Source organism: Vicugna pacos, chromosome 5 (assembly GCF_048564905.1).
Source record: "Vicugna pacos chromosome 5, VicPac4, whole genome shotgun sequence".
Classification (NCBI taxonomy): Eukaryota; Metazoa; Chordata; class Mammalia; order Artiodactyla; family Camelidae; genus Vicugna; species Vicugna pacos.
In genome coordinates this window covers 68,717,535-68,743,393 of record NC_132991.1, presented here as the reverse complement: position 1 = coordinate 68,743,393, position 25,859 = coordinate 68,717,535, and the positions used below count along the sequence as shown (strand labels likewise).

At 33.7% G+C, this 25,859-nt stretch overlaps 1 protein-coding gene across 2 annotated transcripts in view; it reads left to right on the top strand.

Moving 5' to 3' along the window:
* The window catches only part of BMPR2 (bone morphogenetic protein receptor type 2), a 154,111-nt gene that overhangs the window by 92,211 nt on the left and 36,041 nt on the right, over positions 1-25,859 (top strand). For both annotated transcript variants that reach the window (XM_006205197.4, XM_072961452.1), the window contains 2 exons: positions 24,086-24,196; positions 24,962-25,053. In XM_006205197.4, coding sequence (XP_006205259.1) covers positions 24,086-24,196; positions 24,962-25,053 — 203 coding nt within the window. The remainder of the gene's footprint in view (positions 1-24,085; positions 24,197-24,961; positions 25,054-25,859) is intronic.

The following is a 25,859-nucleotide window of genomic DNA, read 5'->3' as shown; positions in this document are numbered from 1 at the left end:
ATTAAATTATAATTCCCAGAATTGTAATTTCTTTATCCATTAATAAGAGTATTAAAGTTCCTTGTACATTGTCAAATTGCATTTCCAATGGTTGAAATAGTTCATGTTCCCATCAGTGACATATTAGAGAGCATATCTCATCATATGCTTATCAGCACTAGTATTATTAAAAGAAAACTTTGCTGAGATCATTTTGAAAATGATTTACATTGTTTTTAATTATTCAGGTTCATATTTTTGTTCTCTATTTTGAATTCTTATATTTATTGTCCATTTGTAATATTACTTTTCAATAATGAACCTAACTAGCTTTGAGGAAAATAATTTTTTAAATTTTGAACCTTGTCTTTTCCTAAGGAAACAACTTTTATATCTTTCAGTTAAACATCAATGCTCATTTTTTTTAATGCTCATTTTATAATGTGTAAATTATACCTTAGTAAAAGTATTAAAATGCTCATGACTCATTTTTCTGAGAACAGTCTTCACTGAAACATTATCTCCAAACCTCACATAACATTTTTGGGATGGTGATAAAGCCTTCCATTTGCATGGGAATTTTTTGCTTTCAAAGTACTGCCACATCTATAAACTCCAACCTCAGTTGAAGCTGAAGACCCTAAGGTACTTAGTGATAGAAACTAACACATAGGATAGCAGTGGATCTTTAAGAATAATGAGGGGGAAGTTGTCAGGGAAGAGACTGACAGACTAACCACATGACGATAAAAGACTGTCTGTGATTTTGCTGAGCTAGAGAATCTCACATTGTAATCATTCAGAGATTACTATGATGTAGAATTATGGGATCAGAGAAAGGTACTCTGCTCACCTCTAGTTCTTAAATATTTTTAAATTACAGATTTTGTATAGTCTTATAAAACTGCTCTACACAGTTTTTTAGAGGCAATAAGATAGGGCACAAATAAATGAAATTTCTGCAGGCTGTATACCCAGGTGAATATGGGTAAAGTGTATATGGGAGTTTTTGTAAGTTTGAAATAATTTGAAATTTAAAAGTTAAAAAAAATTTTGTTGGGGTCCCACAATATTGACATTTGAGATTTATTATCTACCAATACAATGATAGGCAAAACATTAAAGAAAGATAAGCTGTAAGTCAAGTCTGACTGGTTCCTAAAAAATTTAGCAGAATGGGAAGTCCATTGATGCTTTTGTTGAGACATGAATGAAATATCTATTGTAAAGTAATTAAATATCAGCAGTTTGTTATTAATGTTGGGAAAAGTTTTGTGAACATTGTTCTTGCCATCTGTCAGCAAATGTCTTTATCTCTCAACAAGCTAGAAAAGAAAGCCTACATTCAGAGACACTAACATTGGCATAGGACCCCAGGTCGGTTTTTAGCTATTGTGAATTTATAGTGATTCTTCAATTTTTTAAATTATTTTTTTCAAAGTAATTTATTTATTTTGAAGGGGGAGGTAATTAGGTTTATTCATTTATTTATTTTTTTAAGAAGAGGTACTGGGGATTGAACCCAGGATCTTATGCATGCTAAGCATGCACTCTACTACTTGAGCTATACCCTACTCCCTTGATTCTTCAGTTTTTACTGCTTCTGTGACAGCATTAAAGTGGTTGAGTAGACAGAAAATGGGAAATAAGAATGTGTGAAAGTCTTCACTTAATACTTCATGAAGCATTTTAGTAAGAGGCAAAGCAAAATATGTCATTCCTTTTTATACTTATTAAAAATATTAATGGAGAAAGAGTGGCACAAGAAAAATAGAGGAATGTATCCTTTAGAAAATATTAATTCTTTAATACAGTAGTAACAAGACTCTATTTATACACATCATGTGTTGTTGGTCACAGTTTTCATTATGAAATTTTGTTAGCTCTGCCCTGTTGAAAGTCAATCCCATTCCATACCTATCTCTTTTGCCCCTCTTCTCTCAAAGTTGTAATCTTTCTTCATGTTGGTGTTTTTAAAATTTATATTCCTTGGTTGTCTTGAAAAACAAAGCAAAAAGCCTGTCGACTAACCTGGCTTTACTGGTAAATCCAGTGGAAGCTTTTGGTCTGTAAAATGTAAGTCTCAAGTACTTATGGTGGAATTGACTTGTATTTAAAAGTAAATGTCTTGTGAAATACAAATTTGGGTGTTGATCAGGATATAATTTCCATGTCTTTAGATATCATCAGTGGCTTTTCTTGTCTTTTATGATTTCCAATTCCATGTGTGTTCCTCTCTACCTGCCTTAACTGTGCCTCATTTCCTTAAAGTATCACTCTGATTACTGAGAGTTTTCAGCATATTTTCACATGGAAAAACTGGCTATCCTTAAATCATAAATATCCTTAAATCACAAAAAAATGGTTTCAGATGCCAACATACCATATAACGTAGTCACAGATACATGAAAAACATTTCAAATACATTCTAGCTATGATTTGAATAGCAGCTGTGTTTAATTTTTTTAAATTGAGGTATAATTGGTATCTTAACATTGTATGTAGTTTCAGATGTTCAACATAATCTATAAATTAATCTCAATATTCTCTGTATCTATGATCTCAGTTTTTTTTTATTCCACATAGAAGTAAGGTCATATGGTATTTGTCTTTGTCTGACTTATTTCACTTAGCATAATACCCTTAGGATTCATTTATGTTGTTGCAAATGGAAAGGTTTTCTTTTTAATGGCTGAATAATATTCCATTATCTGCACATGCACATGAGTGTTTGTATGTATACACACACGCATATTTTCTTTATCCATTCATTCATCAGTAGATAGTTAGGTTGTTTCCATATCTTGGCTATTGTAAATAACTGCAGTGAACATGGGGTGCATATAACTTTTTGAGTTGGTATTTTCATTTTCTTCAGATAAGTACCCAGAAGGGGAACTGCTGGATCATGTTAGTTCTATTTTTAATTTTGTGAGGAACCTCCTATCTGTTTTCCATGGTGGCTGCACCAGTTTTTATTCCCACCAAGAGTGCACAAGGGTTTTCTTTTCTCCATATCTTTGCCAACATTTGTTATATCTTGTCTTTTTGATAAATAATGTTTAATAGTAATTGATCAGACACATTGTTGGCTGGGAATGCACTGATGACTTCAAAATACTATTATAAGCACTCTCAAAGTGTCTTTGAAAAATACATTTTATTATAGTCAAATACAAAATTAGTCTAATCAGTGGCTAAAAAAGATCATCTTAGGGAGGGAAGTATTAGATTTCAAAAATATTCGCTTGATTCTTTGGGAGGTTATATAGCATGATGCTTAGGAGCACTGGCTCTCAATCTTAGTGCCTGGCTTAAACCTTGCTGTTCTGCTTGCTAAACATAACCTTGAGCAGGTTACTTAGCCTCTCTATGTGTCAGTTACCTCATATGCAAAATAATAGTATCTAACTTATATGATTGTTGTGTAGATTAAACAAAATAATGCATGTAAAGTGCCCAGCATATAGTAAACATTCAGTAACTAATGGCTATGATTAGGAGGGAACTGTCTTTAAATCTTTTTTAGAAATCAACTATTACAAACTTACTTACTTATTTACTTTTTTATGAAGGACATTTTTCTGCCAATTTTTATTACATGAGGGTCTATGTTCTGTGATCCTTTTTTTTTTTAATTGAAGGATGGATTGTTACTGAGTTTCCCATGAAATGTACTCAGGTTCCCATGTCCATCTAGGTGAGAAATAGAGTATAATGTTTCCTGCATCTTTCATCCCCCCACAGCAAAAGAACTATAAGAAGTTATTCTTGAAACATTGGATATTCTGCTTAATTTTTCCCAAGTGTATACTTCCCAAGGTTTGAATAATAAAAGAAGAGTTGATCTTTATTATCCAGAATTCCATATTTGTGACTTCCCTTACTTGCTAAAATTTATTTGTAACCGCAAAATAAATACTCACAGTGCTTTCTCAGTCATTCACAAACATGAGCAGAAAAAGAAAAAATTTGAGTTGCCTGACGTGCATGTTCACAGCTAAGGTCGATCAAGGCAATGCTCTGCCTTCCTGTTTAACCTCTCTTACTGTAAACAAGTGTCCTTTTCATGGTCTATTTTGTGCCATGCCTTTTGCATTTTTGTTGATGATTTTTTTGGTTTAAAATGAACCTCAAGTGTCATGCTGAAATGCTGTCTAGTGTTCCTAAATGCAAGAAGTCTATAATGTACCTTACAGAGAAAATGCATGTGTTACTACTTTCAGGCATCAGTTATTGTGCTGTTGGCTGTGAGTTCAATTCTAATGAATGAACAATATACAGTATATGAAATAAGATGACTTTAAACAGAAACACATATCAAAGAATGTTATATATTGATGGGTTGGCAAAAATTGTTTTGACTAGAGGCTCACAGGAACCTGACCCTGTATGTCCCATAGGAGCTGTAGTTCAGTATTTGCTAATTTAGTGTTTGCATTAACTATAGAATATGACTGTCACAGTTAATGAGAATCACACGTACAGATCTTCCTCAAATTTTGATGGAGTTACATCCAGATAAATGCATTGTAAGTTGAAAATACTGTAAGTAGAAAATGCATTTAATGCTCCTGAACCTATTGAACATCATAACTTAGTCTAGTCTACCTTACACAATCTCAAAATACATTAGCTTACAGTTGGGTAAAACCATCTAACATAAAACCTTCTTTATAATAAAATGTTGGATAGCTCATATAACTTATTAAATACTAAAAGTTGAAAACAGTGGTTGTGTGTGGGTGCCGAAGGGTTGTAAATGTGTCTGTTGTTTACCCTGGTGATTGTGTGGCTGAGTGGGGGCTGCAGCTCATTTCTGGCAGTATCACAAAAGAGTATCTTATCTTATATTGCTAGCCCAGGAAGAGCTGAAAATTCAAAATCTAAAGTAAAACTTTTACTGAATACGTATCATTTTTGCATCATCATAAAGTTAAAAAATTCTAACTTAAATCATCATAAAGCAATGACCACCTGCATATATACTGCGGTAGACAGTTTCTGACATGGCTGTCAGTGATCTCTGTCTCCTGGTATTCCCACCTTTGGATAATTCTGGCTGTCTGAATGTGGGCAGGACCTGGTGACTTGATTCTAACAAGTAGAATATGGCAAAGGGATAGGATATGACTTTTGTAATTAGGTTTTAAAAAGACTGTTACTTCTGTTTTGCTGGTATACTGTCTCTGGCTCTCATTTGCTTGCTCTGGTGAAGAGGGCCTCCTGGCAAAGAACTGAGTTTGGCCTCCTGCCAACAGCCAGCAAGGAAAGTGTCAACTGAATCCTCCTAGTAACCACTGAGTAAGGTCAGAAGCAGTTACTTTCCTACTTAAACCTTGAGATAACTATGGCACTGGCCTAAACCTTAATTGCAGGCTTGTGAAAGATCCTGAAACAGAGCACTCAGTTAAGCAGTGCCTGGATTCTGACACACAGAATGTGAGAAAATAAATGTGTATTGTTTTAAGTCATTACGTTTTAGGGTAATTTTGGAGGGTAACAATAGGTAATTAATACATATATCATTAAATATTTATAGTTACGTATTAAGGCCGCTGAACACAATACTTGACCTGGAACAGACAATAAAAGGCAGTCTTGTGTTTTGACTTTTGACAGCTTTTATTCTTTCCCCACAATGTTCAATGATTATTTTCTCTTCACTTCTAATTTTTTGACAGTAGTGATCACAGTTCCTTCTTTTTTATTCCTTTCTCATATGAAGATTTTGGTATATAGAGAAAAAGTTTAAGACTATTACAATTAATACCTTACATTTCCATGTAAATTCAGTAATTATTAACATTTTCAAAATTCACTTTCTCCCCCACCTCCGCTCTTTATAGATGGATGGATAGATAGATGCCTGTTTTTGTTGTTGCTCTTGTTGAACCGTTTGAAAGTAAGCTACAAATATCACCTGCATCTCTTAGAAATAACAAGGCATCATTCTCAAATCCAAGAAACTTAACAATAAATCCCATAACATTATACAGTATTCAATCCGACCTCAGACTTCTCCATAATGAGTTGCATAATTTTTTCCAAAGCAGGTTCCAGTCAAGGTTGATACATTGCATTTGACTGTTTTGTCTCTTTAGTTTCTATTAATCCAAGTCTGCCCGTATCTTTCATTCTACATGAAATTGATTTCCAGAGAGTTTAGGCCAGTTGTTCCTATGTTCTGGGTTTGTTAAATCATTTTCTTATTATATTTTTAAACCCTGAAATTTCTAAATTGGAAATTAGGTCTAGAGTTGATTTTAATGGGGTTAAATATTTCAATGGGGTTCAACTTCATGGGTGATGTTGTATACTTCTTATTATATCATATCAAGCACTGTATCATTTAAGGTGATGACTCCATTGGAAAGGCACATTTTCTCCTTTGTAATTAGTAGATAATCTGTGGGTAGATACTTTGGCACTGTGCAAATAATTTTGTTATTCAGTAAACTTTCATAATGGCTTTATCATGTATTAATACAGTCCTTTCCCAAACCTATTATTGTATTAGGGGTTATAAAATGGTGATTTTCTAATTCTGTTATTTCTTCTAATTTAATAATAACTGGCATTCTTGAGTTAAAAAAGAGAAAAGAAGTAAGAAAAAAGTTGTTTTTGTTTTTGAGTATTATTGTAGACTTCTGTAGATTTCTGGATAGCTGTCACTCTTCATTCCACGGCCCCCACCCCATGGCCCTAACAACCACTAATCTATTACTGTCTCAATGTATTTATCTGTTTTGGACATTTCATATAAATGAAATTATGGACTGTGTGGTCTTTTGTGTCTTTTTTTCACTTAGGAAAATTTTTTCAAAGTTCATCCATGTTGTAGCATGTATCAGTAATTAATTCCTTTCTAGGGATAAATAATACAGTCGTTCCATTGTTCCACAGATAAGGAGGGCCAACTGTACTATGCCATTTTATATAAGTGTCTTAAACCTCTGTAGATTTTGGCATCCCTGGGGTTCCTGGAACCAGTTCCTCTTGTTACACCAAGGGACAGCTGTATTCCAGTGTATGGATATACCACATTTTGTTTTACTCATTCATCATTTGATGCGCAGTTGGGTTATTTCCAGTGTTTGCTATCATAAATAATACAGCTATGAACATTAATGTACAAGTTTTTTTGTGGACACATATTTTCAGTTCTCTTATGCGTATACCTAGCAGTGGAATTACTGGGTTTTAGGGTAAATCTATATATTTAACTTTTGGTGAAATGCCAAACTATTCTCCAAACTATGAACTATTTTGCATTCCCACCAGCAGTGTTGTCCATATCTACAAAAAAGGCAACAGGGATTGATAGTTACTGCATTGAATATGTAGATAAATTTGAGAAATACTTTCATCTTAGTATTAACTCTTTCAATCCATAAACATGAGATGCCTTTCCATTTATTCAGGACTTCTTTAATTTTTTCAACAATGTTTTGTAGTTTCAGTGTACAAGTCTTACAGTTCTTTTGTTAAATTTATTCATAATTATTTTTCTATCTTTACTGTAGATTACTGTCTTTAGCCAAGATAGCTACACATTGTGTATATACCATTTATAAGAAATACATTTTTAAATGTTTAGTTGTGATAAAGTACACTTAACATAAAATTTACCACCATAATCATTTTTAATTCTACAGTTTAGTAGTGTTAAATACATTCATATTGTTGTATAACCAAACTCCAGAAATCTGTCTATCTTACAGAAGTGAAACACTGATTTTTTTAAATATTGATTTTGTATCTTGCAGCTTAACTGAATTTGTTTATTAGTTCTAGCAGTTTTTTTGTTTTGTTTTTTGTTTTGGTAGAGTCTTCAGAGTTTTCCATATTTAAATCATGTCATCTGCAAATAGAGACAGTTTTACTTTTTCCTTTCCAATTTGGATGCCTTTTTTTTCCCCTTGCCTAATTGCCCTGGCTAGGACTTCCAATACTATGTTGAATAAAAGTGATGAGAGTGGACGTCCTTGTCTTGTTCCTGACCTTAGAGGAAAAGCTTTCAGCTTTTCACCATTGAGTATGGTTTAGCTGTGGATTTGCCATATATGGTCTTTATTATGTTGTGGTACATTCCCTCTATATCCACCTTGTTGAGTGTTTTTATCATAAATTGATGTTAAATTTTGTCAAATGCTTTTTCTGCATCTATTGAGATGATTATATGATTTTTAATCCTTCATATTTTTAATGTGGTTTGCCACAATGATTGATTTCTGGATGTTGAACCATCCTTGCATCCCTGAAATCAAATGACTTCGTGTTTTAAAATTATACAGCTTTAACATGTGATCCTGAGTATGACTGGTTTTCATCTGGAACTTTTTTCTATAGGAATATTCTGTAGAAGTGTATTAGTTAGCTAGGGCTGTCATTACAAATTAACAAAAACCAGTGTAGCTTAGAAATTTATTTTCTTACAGTTCTGGAGGCCAAAAGTTTGAAGTCAAGATGTTGGTGGAGTTGGTTCTTTCTGGAAACTGTGAAGGAGTCTTGTCTCTCTTCTAGTTCCTGGTACATGTCAACAGTTGCTGGTATTCCTTGACCTGCAGCTGCATCTACTAATCTCTGCCTCTATCTTCTCATGACCTTTACCTCTGTCTTAGATATCCCTCTGCCTTTCTCTAATATGGAAATCTATTGTTGGATTTAGGATCCATCCTGTTTAGGATGATTTTATCTCAATATCCTTCATTATATCTGTAAATTTTTCCATATAAGGCTTACAGATTCTGGGGAGTAGAGAGCGGACATATCTTTTGGGGGACCATAATTCAACTCACTACAGGAAGTAAATGAGAAATATTAATAATTAAAAAGTTGTGATTTGACTAATTTTTGAGATAATCTGATAGACACTAGTGTGTAATTATAATAGACACAATAACTTCTAACACAGAATGCTGATTCTGTTTCTTATACTTCTGTTATCCTTATGTAAATCTGGACCCTAGATTTGGGCAGCTCAGCATCCACCAGTTGCCCTGTTTTGCTATTCCTAACTTTATTATTTCTCATCACTGCTGTTTTTCACATTTACATCTAGTCATTATAGGAGGCAAATACAGAAAATATTGTTTTTTTGTATAAATGTGTATTTCTCATACCTTTCTATCAATAGTGGGTAGTTTATAGTAATATTCAATAAATGTTAATCAGTTCAAGCCTATAAATATTAATCCTCTCCTACTATGTGTAAGACATTGTATTGCTATAAGAAGAGCTTAGAAATGCACATTATCAGTGAAAATGAATAGGTTTACTTTGTTTATTAAGAAAAATAAGCACCACAAGAAAGCACATTATTTAAAATCTAGGTAAGCTCTTTGTGTTTTAGTTTTTTTATTTGTTTAAACAATAATTTAGGTGCAAGGTGATTACATACTTTCATATGTGCTTTCTAAATCCCCTGATTATATCTTGTTTGAAGACAAAATATCCATAGGCACAGTTAGTTGATAAAACATTCAGTTTCATTATATTCTAAAAATATACTGGATGAAATTAACTAGCACACTATGAAATAATCGGCAACAGAGGACATTTCTTTCATTTATTTATTTTTTTTATGAAGTTGAATGTTTTCCTATTCAGCTGTTTCTTATTTTCCTGCAAGGCTGTTGCTCCACTGTATAAAAATAGCACCAGCAAACACAGTATGTTGCAAAAGTAATATAGTATTGTTTTTCATCCGGCATTGTACAACTAACAAAAACTTCTCTACTGCTAGTTATTTCCAATAGGAAGATCATTAAGGTATTTTGACCCAAATCCAGGGATAGATATAAACAAGTTATAATATTATATAAGGCTTAGAATAACAATGTTATCCTTGAAATACATGAGTTTTATAACTAGTTTTACCACAGAAAATTTCAGAAATTGTGAATATTGTAAGTGGAGCCTAGCCTAAAAATCACAGTGCACTGTGAAAAAGATGCAGTGTTTATCTGAAGACATTAGGAAGTTAAGGGGTATTTTCTTCTGGTAACATTTTTGCAAGTACTTTCTTTTGCTAAAAGATGCATTTTAAGAAAATCTTCTCTCCACCACTAATTTAAGACAACCATGCTAGATTAAGTTGTTTCATACTAGTTTATTTAGGGGTTCCATATTCACTCTTCAATAGATTTTCTGTATTTCTCATATGCTTCTTCACTCATTAGTTCATCTAGTTCTAAAGGATTACTGAGTGTCATCTTGATCAGCCAACCATCTTCATAACAAGATTTTTTGACAAGTTCTGGATTTTCTACTAGAGCTTCATTAATTTCACTTCTCCTAATAGAGGATTCAGTTCACTAGCAGCTTTCACCCTTTCCAAAGCACCAAATGCCTCGTTTGTTCAGTGTTGTCCGAACTTCAGGCAAACTACAGAAAACAACATCTCCCAAAGCCTCCTGTGCGAAATTGCTGATCCTCACTGTTCCAACACTCTTTTCTGTTGTTACCCATTCATGTTTGTCTGAATTTACACTTGGAGGGCAGAGCGTGGCCAGTTCACCCACAGCCCCCAGGGCCATTGCTGGCAGGGTTGGGCTGGCACAGAGATGGGGTGCAGGTGCCATGTTCCCAGCAACAGAAGACATTTCCCAGTAGAGCTTGACTTTAAATCAGGTTTTCTTTAGGTCATATATACTTGAAAGACAAACATATATGTTTTGAGGCACATAGTGACTGTTATATTTTTTAACATTTGTGTGAAAACATTTCTCACATTAAATATGGGCATTTTTAAAGTTTGATAGACTAGCACACTTTGAATAACTTAAGTGACATTCTTGGGAGTACATTATAATATGTACTTTTGTTATCTTTTTATGACTCTGGCTATTGCTCGCAGCTAAACTTCCTCTAAAATTTCAGGAAGCTCCAAACCTCCTGTTTTTGTAGATCTTGACTTGAAGTTGTATTCCTACTCCAAAACCATTCATTGTTTTTACTCAAGTTGTACATTAGTCCCCCCTTATCCATGGTTTCTCTTTCCATGGTTTCAGTTACCTATGATCAACTGTGGTTTGAAAATATTAAATGGATAATTCCAGAAATATACAATTCATAAGTTTTAAATTGCTTACCTAAATCATCTGAGAGCACGAAGAAATCTTGTGCAGTCTAGCTTCATCCTGCCTAGGACATGAATCATCTGTTTGTCCAATATATCCATGTTGTTTCTGCTACCTGCCTGTTAGTCATTTAGTATCCGTCTGAGCTATTAGATCGACTGTCATAGTATTGTAGTGCTTATATTCAAGTAGCTTTTATTTTGCTTGGTAATGGCCCCAAAGCATAAAAGTAGTGATGCTGACAATTTGTATATTCTCTTACTGTGTCTAATTTGTAAATTAAACTTTATCATAGGTATGTATGCATAGGAAAAAGCATAATATCTATAGTATGTGGCACTATCTGCAGTTTCAGAAATCCACTAGGAGTCTTGGAATTTATCCCCCATGAGAACACTGCCATTAAGTTATTTCTATTTTAAAGATTGATTCAAATTCCTGTAGAGGTTTTTAATATACCAGACATAGAAAGTGGTCTGTGTTATTGAGGAGTCTTGTAATAGTATCCTTTTCTCCTGGATTTCTTTTTCTTTGTGAGGGCTTTAGCGCCTAGGGTGAGGGTAAGGGCAAAAACAATTTCTTAGTAGGGCTGTCACTGGCATTTTGGGTAATGCGTTAGTTGTACAAGACCATCCCAAATGTTGAAGGATTTTAAAATCCCTGGTCTCCACTCAATAAATGACAATAGTCCTCCCACCCAAGTCTTTAAAAATGTCCCATGTATTTTGAAAGAGCTCTCCCAGTAGGAGGAAGAGTGCTTGTCTTGAGAAAGAAAGGGTATTGTGGTACATATATTCTGTATGTGTAAATATAGTACATATATTACCTTAATAATTCTCCATGCTAATGGAACGCTCAATATCATTAAAAAAAAAAGTAGAGAGCACATCACATTTTGGATAACCACAACTACTGCTGTCTGCAGAATATTACAGCACCTGCCACACCTTGCACCAGCAGAATGCTTCATGCACTTCTTTTCTATACCCATGAATTGGGTGACTGGACACATATCTCTGCTGATACAACATATGGTAGACTAAAATATGATTCCCCAAAGATATCAGGCTCTAATCCCTGGAACCTATCAGTGTTACCTCATTTGGGAAGAAGGTCTTTGCAGATGTGATTAAGGATTTTGCGATTGGAAGATTATCCTTAATTATCTGGGAGGCCCCTAAATGTCTTTGGAAGAGTCCTGAGAGAGGCAGAGGGAAATTTGACACATACAGAATAGGAAAAGGCAGTGCGACTATGGAGGCTGAGACTAGAGTGATGCAACCACAAGCCAAGGAATGCCAGCAGCCACCAGAAGCTGAAAGAGGCTAGAGCCTCTGAGGGAGCACAATTCTGCCGACACCTTGGTTCAGCCCAGTGAAACTGAGTTCTGACTTCTGGCTTCCAGAACCATGAGAGAGTAAATTTTCATTGTTTTAAGTTACCAAGGTTGTGATAACTTTGTTATAGCAGCCACAGGAAATTAATACACAGCCACAGAAAAATTAAAAGTTTCCCTCAGCCATGTTGGCTTTTAGAAAGAACAGAAGAATGGATCCATCTCACTTCTGCCTTCCAGATATTTTGTAAGTGCATTCAGCTGCCTACAGCTACATCAGCTCTGAAATCCTAGATGCTGAAGAGTCTAGAAAATGTAGGCTTTTTTGCTGTCTAGACTGTGCATTTCAGGAAGTCACACTAGAATGAAGGCAGAATGGATATTAAGGGGCAGTCTTATCTACCTGCCACGTTAATGTAATAATTACATTCTTGCAGTATCACTGTAGATATCACAGTATCTATCACATTATTTTTTTAACTAAATGATGTTCACAAAGAGGCAGTAATCAGACCAGAGGAAAAAATGAATGACAGAGAATGTTTCTACTTCAAACTGTACTTGTCTCTGTTTTTCAGTATGTGTTTTCCCAAGAACTAGTCATAGTTCAGCTGTGCCACCGCCTTTCAGCTCCCTAACATTTCTTTGCTACCTGCTCCCTGGTACCTTTGTTCAGGCATATTTTGGTGACTACAGACCCTGGACTGCAGTGATAAGCATAAACATCCTCAGGATATTGTCATAGACTTTTCTTTTTCCCAGCACTTCACTTGCCTACCCCTGTGCCTGTGTCTCAGCATAAGCATCTAATCCTAGGAGCAGCAGCATGAGATCTTTAGAAAAATTCTTTGGTAGTTTTAAAAATCTCTGAGCTACTTTTCTCAAGAACTTTTGTTTATATTTTCTAGGAAATACATCAACTGTCTCAGTCTGTTTATCATATCACATCACATCACATTATATCATATCATATCCTGAATTAACTCAGCTGCCCAAGTATTTGAGAGTCTAAACACTCAAGGCATTCAAATTGTCATGTTGTTCTAAAATGATTTTTTAAATGATTATCCATTTTTTTTAAACTATGCCATGGTAATAAATAAGAAACTATCAGCCAAGACACAGTGCATGACAAACGATGAATGCTGGAGATGGTGTGGAGAAAAGCGAACCCTCCTACACTGCTGTTGAAAGTGTAGTTTGGTACAGCCATTATGGAAAACAGTATAGAGATTCCTCAAAAAACTAAAAATAGACTTACTATACGATCCAGCAATCCCACTCCTGGACATATATCTGGAGGGAACTCTTAATTCAAAAAGATACATGCACCCCAGTGTTCATAGCAGCAGTATATACAATAACCAAGACATGGAAACAACCTAAATGTCCATCAGCAGATGACTGGATAAAGAAGTTGTGGTATGTTTATACAATGGAATACTATTTAACCATAAAAAAGAATAAAATAATTCCATTTGTGGCAACATGGGTGGATCTGGAGACCGTCATTCTAAGTGAAGTAAGCCAGAAAGAGAAAGAAAAATATCATATGAAATCACTCATATGTGGAATCTAAAAAAAAAAAAACACGGGAGAAAGAGGACGCTAATGAACTCACCTACAAAACAGAAATAGATCTGCAGACATAGTAAACAATCTTATGGTTACTGGGGGAAAGGGAGTAGGAAAGGGTAAATTTTGGAGTTTGAGATTTGCAAATGTTAACCACTATATAAAAAATAGATTAAAAAACAAATTGCTTCTGTATAGCACAGGGAACTATATTCAATACCTTATAATAACCTTTAATGAAAAAATATGAAAATGAATGTATGTATATGTATTTTTAAAGACAGTGCATGATAATGATATGGTTTCCAGGGTGTTCAGATTGTTTGGTAAAATCACAGAATCACAATCCATATAATTATAAATTGGTGGGACAGATACTACAGATGATCATAGAGATCTCCCAGGATTGTGGTCGATAATGCACGTGTTCATATTATTGTTCATTTATGTGTTTTGTTGAATAACAGCTGTTTTAAAGTGTTGAAGTGCACTGCATATTAGACTTTCCATTCTTTAATCCATTTAGCAGAAAAACCCAGAGACTGCATCCAGAAGATATTGGAACTATTATCGAATTTTTAAATTTTTAATCATTAGGCAGTTTTGGAGTTGGGATATATGAATACCAAAACCAGTAGTTCCATTTCTGAGAGTTTATCATACAGATATATACACATATTTTTGAAATGATTGTAAATAAAGTCATTAATTGCAGCATTGTTTTTTATAGCAAAATAGTAAAAATAACAATGGAAGACAATGGTTAAAAGACTTTGGTACAAGAGTAAATTGGAATAGTATGAAGCTTTAAAGAAAAATTTAAAAGCTTTCTCTGGATTAATTTAGGAAGATCTCTGAGGTATCTCTAAGGTGTGGATATGATTTTATATTCAAGTTTGCTTGTAAATGTATAAAGAAATTCTGAAAGAATACATAAGAAAGTACAAAGAGTAGTTACATATATATGTATGGCTGTCAGTATGTAAGAGAGTGTGGTTTGATGGGGTTAGAAGTGTGAAAGAGACTTTCAGTGAATATCTTGAGATATTCATGTCAGTGTATTACCTGTTCAAATAATAAAAAGTATATATATTTAAACTTCAGAAATAACATGAATGCTGAACAGATCAAGACTCGGCTTTCTGGATAAATAGTCTTCTACACGAGAGTGTTGTATTTATACTAGCAAGATTCCTAGTAAAGCTAAGAGCTTAAAAGATTTTTTTTAAAGGGACTCTCCTACACAGTTGGTATAGCCACTATGGAGAGCCAGTATAGAGGTTCCTTAAAGATGTGAAAACAGAGTTACCATGTGGTCCAGCAATTCTTCAGCATATATCAGGAAAAGATGAAAACTCTAATTCAAAAAGATATATGCACCCCAGTGTTCATAGCAGCACTGTTTACAATAACTAAAACATGGAAGCAACCTAAATGTCCATCAACAGATGAATGGATATATATATATATATATATATATAATGGAATATTACTCAGCCATAAAAAGGAATGAAACAATGCCATTTGCAGCAAAAAGGATGGATCTAGAGATTATCGTACTAAGTGAAGTGAGTCAGATGAAAACAGATATCATATGATACCACTTACATGTGAAATCTTTTAAAAATGATACAAATGAACTTATTTACAAAACAGAAATAGACTCACAGACACAGAGAACAAACTTATGGCTACCAAAGGGAGTGAGGATAAATTAGGAGTTTGGAATTAACAGATATACCTAATTATGTATTAAATAGATAAGCAAGGTCCTACTGTATAGCACAGGGAACTATATTCTAATCTTTTAATAATCACTATAATAAATCCCAGACTCATTACAAGGAAAAATCACTTGTTATATAGAAAAACAACCCTGGATGAAACTCATGTGTATGCAACAGCATGGTTAAATCTTGAAAACATATTATTGAATAAAAGTTGCAAGGCACAAAAATTCCATTTATATAAAATTCAGAAATGGGCAAAATGAAGCAGGTAGAGAATGTAATACTATTAAGAAAAGCAAGGAAATGATTACCACAAAGTCAGGATAGTGGCTTTTTCTGGGGAGAAGAAAGGCTATTTTGACTCAGAAGGAGCAAGTAGGTTTTTGGGAAACCTAGGTGTTCTATTTCTTGGTCCAGGTGGTAGCTACATGAGTATTTACTTCATAATCCACCAAACTGTGCATTTGTATTATTAACACTTTTTGTGTGTATGGGTTGTGTTTTGTAATAAAAAATGGTTCAAAGAAAGAAAATAATAATGGGAAAAACTAGAAAACAGACAAACAGAAGTTTAGTAGAAAAAAAGATAATTATTTTTCTGTACACATCTATCTTGCTTTCCTTATAAGAGTGAGTACAAGTATAGTATGTAATGAAAAAAATATCATAGGGGGCCAAGGTTATCTTTACAATGCAATTTATATTTTGTTGTCTCATCGGCAAATACTTATGACTGGAAGATATAACTTCTACTCTTGTAGTCAAATTATTTCATGGTCATTATCTGAAAACAAGAGACTTCAGTATGAATTCTGGATTTAGAAGTATCACTTATATACCAGTTAAGAAAATTGGGTAGGGATCTCTGGGTGATTTAACTCTGTGGTTTGATTCCATGTTGTGAGAATTTTTCTCTTTTGGTTTTGTTTTACATAACGAGTATTACAGTGATTAGATTTCCATTTTCCTATTGTGAATTTAGGCTCAAATTGACTTTTCTTACTCAATTAGGTTATTTATGCCCTCTAAAAAGTATGAAATAATTATTTTCAAAAGCTATTGTGAGGAATAACAACACTTTTATCATATCTATATATAAAGTCAAAAAATGAAATCTGAGAAGAATAGAGACAAGTAAGGCCTGGTAGAATTATACCAAAAATATTCTGATAACATATCTAATGGTGGGTTCTTTTTTTTTTTTTTTAATATGTCAATGTTTTTCTTAAATTAAGGTGGCATAGTCTGGAGATTAATCTTTATCTTCTGTTTTCTTATATTTACTAAAAATTCTTAATCTAGTTACTTAGATGCTATTTTTAGGCTTATTTAATGACTTTACTGCAATGAAATATGTTAGTTTTAATTCATTCTTTCATAAAAGAAACAATGCTGAAATTCAGTCTTTTTACAGAACAGGTATTTTAAAGATGTTAAAATTATAAATGCATAACTAGAAGTTAAGACAGATAGGTACTGAATGTCTTTCCTGTGTTTACTTTTCAAACTTTTTGAGGAGGGGAGATGTTTAACTCAGATCGTTTCTCTCTTTCCCTCAGTTTTCTGTTGCTCTTTTTATAATTCAGTCGTAAAATGCCTGGACTGAGCAGAGTATAAAGTGTTTTTGTTTGTTGTTATTTGTTTCTTACAAGCTAGGTCTATTTGAAGTGGTAACAAGGCAAATTAAATTTAAAATAGTCTTAAATGTTCAGCATTAAATACTGTCTTAAAAAAAACAAAAAAATCTATCTCATCTCAATTTGTTTTTAGGACATTATACATAAACATTTATTGAATTATGATTATGGTATAGTTGCCATTCCGAACATAATAATTAAAATAAATTAACCTTGTTTATTCCTTATAAAAATACTTGTTCAAAACACTGAACTGCACAGTGTATCATTATTACCAAAACAGTATTTAACAATCTAAATTATTTTGCTAAGGAATTCATTTAACTACAGTCAGGTTGTTTTGATTTTAAATGGTTTTTTTCTGCTTTTATGAAAAGCACATTGCTTAAAAAGTTTCTTTTTTTAATGAAACCTGATCCCTAATTTGCCTTTCCATACAGAGTTGTAAAAGATTAAGGAGCCAACATAAGCCTGTGTGTTATGTTTAAGATTTCCTTTGTTACTTGCTGCAGATGCAACAATGTTGTTCTTTCTTTGACACAGACCCAGACAAAGGCTGAGTGTAGCAAGGAAGCAGACAGCACGCCTCCAGTAGTGGCCCCTGCCTGGCTCCAGGATTTGTAAACAGAAACATCCCAGGCTCCAATGAGGCAGACAGCAGTTCCCTGTCTGTTCTGCATTCAGGAAGCGCTTGCTTGTACAAGCCCAGTCACTGCACACAGGCATACATAGCAGTGTTTACATTTGGCTGAGTATTTAACTGAGAAGGCTAATAGGGAGGAAGAAGATGGTTTATTAGAGCTAGGGGAATACAGCAATTTCAGGTATAGCATATATATATATATAGCACATAGATTTTTTAAAAGTTGTTTTTTTTTCCTTAAAGAAACAAAACCCAAAAGTTTGGAGGTTTTTTGGTTAAAGGCTTCTTTTATTGCGCACACACACGTGAATGCACATATTGAAATATTTTTCCTGGCAGTTTTTCAGGGAATCTAATATTTTTAAACTATGTGACATCTCCTGGAAAGTTTTTCACTTAGCATGGTTTTTAACATGTTTAAAATCTATTTTTTACACTTTTTCCCTCCCTATTATAAGAATTAAGAATTTGTTTTTGATTTTGGATTGATGTATATTTTAATGTAAAAGTTATGTTGCATTTTCCTTTGTATATTTGAAAATGAAAGCATGGAGAGTGCTGATTCAAAAAATATTAGAAAACTTACACAGAATTCTAGAATTAGGAGGACTTTAAAAATCATATAGTATAATCACTTTTTAAAAATAGCTTAATTTTAGTATCAATCTTACAGGAGCAGCACAGAAGACAGACAACCCTGAAAACATGCTCTTGCATATAGGACAATTCTGAGAAGTATAGTGAATGGATGGAATCTACTGTATGATAAAAATGCTAAAAACACCACTTAGTATTTAGTTGCTATCAGTAAGAAATTTACTTGTTTTTTAAAAATCCAAATGTTGGCATTGTCCAGAAGCAGGTTTTTTTTATAACTGTTATAAGTTGAACTGCTGAAACGTCTTCACTGGAACATTTTGATTTGCATTCATGCTTTCTGTCTCTTCATTTATATTAAAAACTGACATACAAATGAAAATTTTTTTTTTTTGAGAATGAAATGTTTCCTGTCCTAATGAATTCTTAAGCACGTTTTCCACTCGTGTAGCATGCTAATTGAATGTTTTTTGGCATAATTGTTACACATTTGGCATGGATAGCATGCAAGTTGATTTCTTCAAAAAAGTTCAACCAGCTAGGCTTCACTTGCTTCCTGCACTCTGAAAGTGCCCTCTGTTTTGAAGTTCTGAGCAATTTCTCACACCAAATGCCAAAAGGGAGGTTTGGGAATCAGAAATTCAGTGGATTCCTGATCTAATCTAATTTCATGTAATCTAATCTAGTCTAATTTCATGGACTGCCACAGTACCAGGCCTATAACAAAGAGATTTCTTAAGCAGCCAAGATAGGTGCTACAAAATTTTTCTATTAAAACATATAACTTTTTAGAACAGTCCCTTAATCTTTTTTTAACATGTTTTCTTATAATTTACGTTCACTTATAACAAGTTAAGATGTCTGTTTTAAAACCCAAACTAGATTATAAAAACCCTGGTGCTTCCCCATGGCTTCCAGAGCCAGGTCATAGGTGATCGTGTCAGTGGAGGTCTGGGGCAACTCTAAGTGCTCTGGGGACTCCAACGCTGTGGCCATGAATGGGAGAGTGAACTTCCCAGAAAAGAAGCTAGCCCACCAGTGTCCCACGATGGTTTGGGGGAGACCGGGGTGGTGGGGGATGGCTTCCCCAGGGTATTCCGCACTTCCTCAGGAGCTGTTACTGGAAGTGGAACCAAGACAGAGTGGCTAGTAGTCGTGGGTGGCCACGAGCGAGCCACTGGAGGACATTTCTGCCGTGCTTTTGCTTGTGGGTTGGTGGAAACCTCGATGGCCCCTCGCAGGCCTCGGCACTTGATCACGGGTGGCGGGGACAGGGACGCTAGGCCATGGAGCCCATTTGCAGATGTGACCGCGAGCGACCGCTCCTCAACCCAGATGCGAAAGAGTTTCATTCCATTATTTATTTTAAAGATAGTGCTGTGTTTGTTAATTTTGATGAATAAAATATGGATCTTTTGCAGAAGAAAACCTTTAATTGTGTATTTCTGATGCTAGTCATTGCCTTGTAATCTGAAAATGTCATTAACAAAACCATTTACATATAAATAATGCTGAACAGGATGCTGTTTCAACAGACATAAACATGTGAGGAATATTCTTTGATTTACAACTGTATTTATTCCTTACAGAATCTGTTTGCAATATTCTCGTTGGCTTCATGATCAGTGCCAAGCTTCTGCTCAACATCCCAGACTTTTATCAAGCTAATATATCTGCCTCAGTGATTGTTCAACAGCTTACAGCTATGCAGAACAGTTTAACTGTATTTAAGAACATCTTTTGTATGATTTTGTCTCTTTTCCCCTTATTCACTTCTATAGTTCATTCTAACGAAATCATTGATTAGTCTGTGTTGATTATTCTTCTAAGAGGTAGATAGCCCAGTGTGTTTGATTTATTATATACCTATTAATAATCTTACCTTTTAATATTTGGGAATAAGGAGAGAGCAGAGGATAATAGCTTAATGTTCTGTTTTGGTTTGGCTTTTTGGTAAACCTCTTAGCCATTTAATATAAACTAGGATTCAGATGTGACAGTGTTAAATTGATACAGTGTTTGTGGTATGATTATATTTTGGAGACAAAGGAAAATAAGTTGAAAACCTTCATTTTATTATATAGTTTGTTTAGCATAGAGTTTAAAGAGAATTTTTGTTTGTACCATAACTCTTATTTATCAATACCAGCATGTCTAAGCCCAGACTTTCAGAGACCCTGGGATACCAAAAGTAAGATGTTAGAAGATAGTTAATTCTTCATGATAGCAAAGCAGGAACATTCTGTACCCAGCCAATAAAGAGGGAAGCTCATACATGAAAACAGGTACTACATTGTGAACTAGAGGGCAAGCAGTGAGTTCTTTTAAAATGATGGTTGTTGGCTTTTCTTCTGCTTAAAATAAAAATAATGCATATTAATTGTAGAAAATTTAGAAAATACATATATAAAAATTGCTCAAAACTGTTACTAACATTTCAGTCTATTTCCTTCTAGTCTTTTTTCTGTGCATAAGTATTTTATAGTAAAACACATAAAATATGGACAGCTCAATATAAAGCATCATCAAACCCAAGACCAGAAAGAGAACATCTCAAATGATCCCTGTGTTGTCTCTTCCTAATCACAACTCACGTTTCCTCCTTGAGGATAGCTATTATTCTAACTTTTACAATAATCTTTTTCATGCTTTTCTTTATAGTTGCTCTATCTTCTGATATATGCCCAAGAGCTTAATATAGTTGAATTTTTCCAGTTTTTGAAGTTTATATAAATTAATTCATACTATCTTCTTTTGTGTCTTGCTTCCTTCACACATGATGTTTTTAAGATTTGTGTTTCTGAGTAAAGCTATAGTTCTTCTACCATTTTTTGTTTGTTTTTAATATAATGAATGCAAGTTATTTCCATTGCTGCATAGTATTCTGTTGTATAGATATACCAGTTTATTTTTCCAATCTTTTGATGATAAACATTGGACTTGTTTCTAATTTTTGTATACTATGAATAATTTAGCTATGAACGTTCTTGAACGTATGTTCTAGTACACATGTGCGTGTGTTTCTCCAAAGTCTATACCTAGCTGCAGAATTGCTTAGTCACAGAGTGTATATATGTTTCACTTTAGGTGATAGAGCTAAACTATTCCCAAAGAAGTTGTACCAATTTGGACTAAAGCCAGAGTATGTGAAAGTTCTCATTGCCAGCACTTTTACTCATAATAATTGTTCATGGAATTTAAAAAAGGAGATTAAAATATGACACCAGTAACAATTAGAGTGTTTTAATGAAGTTAAAGTATTCTAAGGTCTTTCTATTGCCCAGACAGCTGGTGGGTATGGTCACATGGTCTGAAATAAGGTAGTAGACATATACACAATGATGTTGCTAATTATCTTAAATATTAGTAGGTTAAACATTCCTGTTAAAAGACAAAGATTGTTTGAACTGAATTAAAAAGACACTAGCATCCACATACAAAAGAATGAAGTTGACCCCCTACCTCATACCATATACAAAAATTAACTCAAAATGTATCAAGAACCTAAATATTAAAGCTAAAACCCTACAGCTTTTAAAGGAAAACGGAAGGGTGCATCTTCATGACCTTGGTGTTAGTAGTTTTTACATAGGACACCAAAATAGAGGTAACAAAGGAAAAAAATAGATAAATCAGACTTCATTCAAATTAAAAACTTTTGTGCTTCAATGGATATGAAGAAAGTGAAAACATAAAGCATGGGTGAACCTTGAAAACATTATGCTAAATGAAATAAGCCAGACACAAAAGAATGAATATTACACAATTCCATTTATATGAAATATCAATAGTAACCAAATTCATAGAGACACAAAGTAGATTGGAGTTGACCAGGATCTAGGAAAGGGAGAGAATAGGGAGTTAATGCTTAATGGATACAGAGTTTTTCTTTGGAGTGATAAATATGTTTTGAAAATAGGTGTTGATATGGTTGCATAACATTGTGAATATAATTAATGCTATGCAATTGTACAATTATGAGTGGTTAAAGAGGCAGACTTCATATTATGCATATTCCACCACAATTTTTAAAAATTAGTGAAATATACCAAAAACCATGGAATGGTACACTTTAAATGAATGAATTGTATGGTAAGTGAATGATATCTCGATAAAGCTGTTTTTACAAAAACATACTAATAGTCTGACTAGTTTAGGTTATTTATAAGAGAGAGATCTATTTCTTCTTTTTTTCTTTCATAATAACTTCTAGCAGTTTCCTAAGCTTCCATCTTAGGAAACTAGAAAAAGAGGAGCAAATTAAATTCAAAGTAAGCAGAAAAAAAGAAAGAATAAAAATCTGATCAGAGATGAATTAAATTGAAAATAGGAAATTAATAGGAATTCAAAAGCTGGTTCTTTAAAAAGATCAATAATATTGATAAATCTTTAGCCAGTCTACCAAGAAAAAAAAGAAAAAAGAAATAAATTACTAATAATCAAGAATGAAAGAGAGGTCATCACTACTGATCCCATGGACAGGTATAATAGGAAATACTATGAATGACTCTTTGTCAACAAATTTGATAACTTGGGTATAATGGACGAATTCTTTTAAAGACACAATCTACTAAAAGTCACACAGGGAGAAATATATCATCTGGATAGGTGTGTATCTATTAAAGAAATTTTATCAATATTTAATAACTTTCTGAAATAGAAAGCACCAAGCTCAGATTTTCTCTTTTTCCAAATTGGACCCTGCCAGTTCTTTCTACCTATCACATTTCAGAATTCTTATACTTTACTATTCTGCTTGCTCTCTGCTGGATGTGCTCCAGTTGATAAGAGTGCTCCATTCTAAGGAGTGTTTCTCTAGATATGATCTGATCCACAGAATGGAACTACCACATGAAATGATTAAATGCTCATAATAGCCCTGTGATTTATACATGTGTTTCTTTTCTGCAAGTAAGTAAGCCTAGGCCTTGACAGATGAAGAAATGTTCCCAAAATCATAGAATAAGTGGAAGAACTGAGTTTTAAGTCCAGTTCAGGTTCAACGCCTGCAAAGCCATGCTCTTTTTATTAATAATTATGTCAATATTAGTAAACTTGATAACTACAACTTATTGCATAGGTACTGCATACTCAACACTGTACTTAGTACTTAAGCTCCCACCTACCTAAGCCTCACAGAAGACTTGTGATGTAGGGTGTACTGTTTTCACAAATGAGGGAACTAAAGATGAGGAAATTCAAATCATTTGCTAAAGGCCTCTGAGAGAGTAGTGTAGAGTCAAGATTTAAAACCAAATGTGATTCTAAAGACTGTTCTCTTAAATACTATATTGTTCTGTTTATGCCATTCCATGATGTAGTTGATGTATTAGTAATTAGGAGCACAACTAACATTTTAGTGTTCTAGGTCCATATTAAATACTTTGTATGATTAAAAAGTTATAATTTGCAATTATCCCTAAATTATTATTAACTTTTCTTTCGTTTCCTTTGATACAAAAACATTGCTGATTTGACTATGTAAAAAATTTGTTTCCTTTTAGGTCCACCTCATTCATTTAACCGAGATGAGACAATAATCATTGCTTTGGCATCAGTCTCTGTATTAGCTGTTTTGATAGTTGCCTTATGCTTTGGATACAGGATGCTGACAGGTAAAAATATAGCCTTTTCTTCTGTTATTTACTTAACATGCCATTTAATCAGAATTTATTTTCTTTTTAAAAATAATTTCTGTGCTGAAAAATATCTCTGTGCTGAGGTAGCTCCCATTCTTCTCTCTTAGCAAACTTTTTTCCTCTCATTTTATGAAAAGTTTCAAACATATACAGAATATCTGTCACTCAGCTTCAACCATTATCACATCTATACATCGTCTGTAGCCGTACACCCTTCTATGCTGCTAGATTATTTTGAAGTAAATCCCAGTTATCACTTTTATCTATAAATATTTTAGTATTATCACTGAAATACAAGGATTTAAAATATGTATAACCACAATACCATTTTCACATCTAAAAATACTAACAGTAATTCTTCAGTATCATCAAATGTCCAGTTGGTTCTAATAAACCTTGGGTTTGATGAGCTTTTTAGGAAGCCAGCATCCATTCATTCATTTGAATAACTTTAATAAAACCTTCTTTAATGTTTCTGCAGTATTTCTCAGAGTTTTATACTGAGTCTGTTGCTGGAACCATCTCCCAGAATTCATCTTTCATGTTATTCATCATTCATTTTCATTTATAGATGATTCCTGGTTTAGGAAAAATAGTTTTACTCCCATTGACATTAAGCATAAATTTTGCTGCTTATCCTTCTGTAGATCTTCTTTGTAACTGTGATATATTCGAAAGTGTAACAAAGATTTTCATTTTAAGAGAACCACACATTAGTAACTTCTTTTTCCTATTTTATAGGAGACCGTAAACAAGGTCTTCACAGTATGAACATGATGGAGGCAGCAGCATCAGAGCCCTCTCTTGACCTAGATAATCTCAAACTGTTGGAGGTAAGATTGCTCTTAAGATTATGGACTATTTTTTCTGCTCTCATGGCATATCTGAGACAGTGACTTCATTACCTCACTAAGTTATTCATTCAGTTATTCAACAAGCACTTGTTGCCTATCAGTTTTGTGCCAAGGCCTATTCTAGGCACTGAGAATATAGCTGAACAATACAGGTATCCCTTATTCTTGGGGGAGAGAGCCCGCAAGAGATTAAATAAATGAATGTACAGTTGACCCTTGAACAACACAGATTTGAACTATAGGTCACTCATACACATTTTTTTAAAATAATAGATACTATAGAACTACACCATCCACAGTTGGTTGAATCTGTGGATGCAGAACCATGGACACAGAGGAACTGTGTCTATATGGAGGATCAACTATAAGTTATATGTGAATTTTGGACTGTGTGGCTGGTCAGTACCCCTAACCCCCACATTGTTTAAGGGTCAACTGTGTATTATTTCAAGTAGTAGTAAGTGCTATGAAGGAAAATAAAGCAAATGATGTAAGAAAGTTATGGAAAAGGGATTATTAAAGAAAATATATTTAGAAAGGAGATGGAAAGTATCCTCAGAAAGGAGATAATCTTTGAGTACAGACCTGAACAGATTATGGGAATAAAGTCATGTCAGATTCTGAGAATGTGCCAGGTGTGGAGTCCATAGTAGATGCCAAATAAATATTCCTGGTCTGTGCATGTGTTATATATTGTACAGGTATATGTGGCTATTGTATTTTGTATAGAGTTAAAATTTCATTTGGTAATATGCTCAAAGTTTTACCATGATAAATGTTTTTAT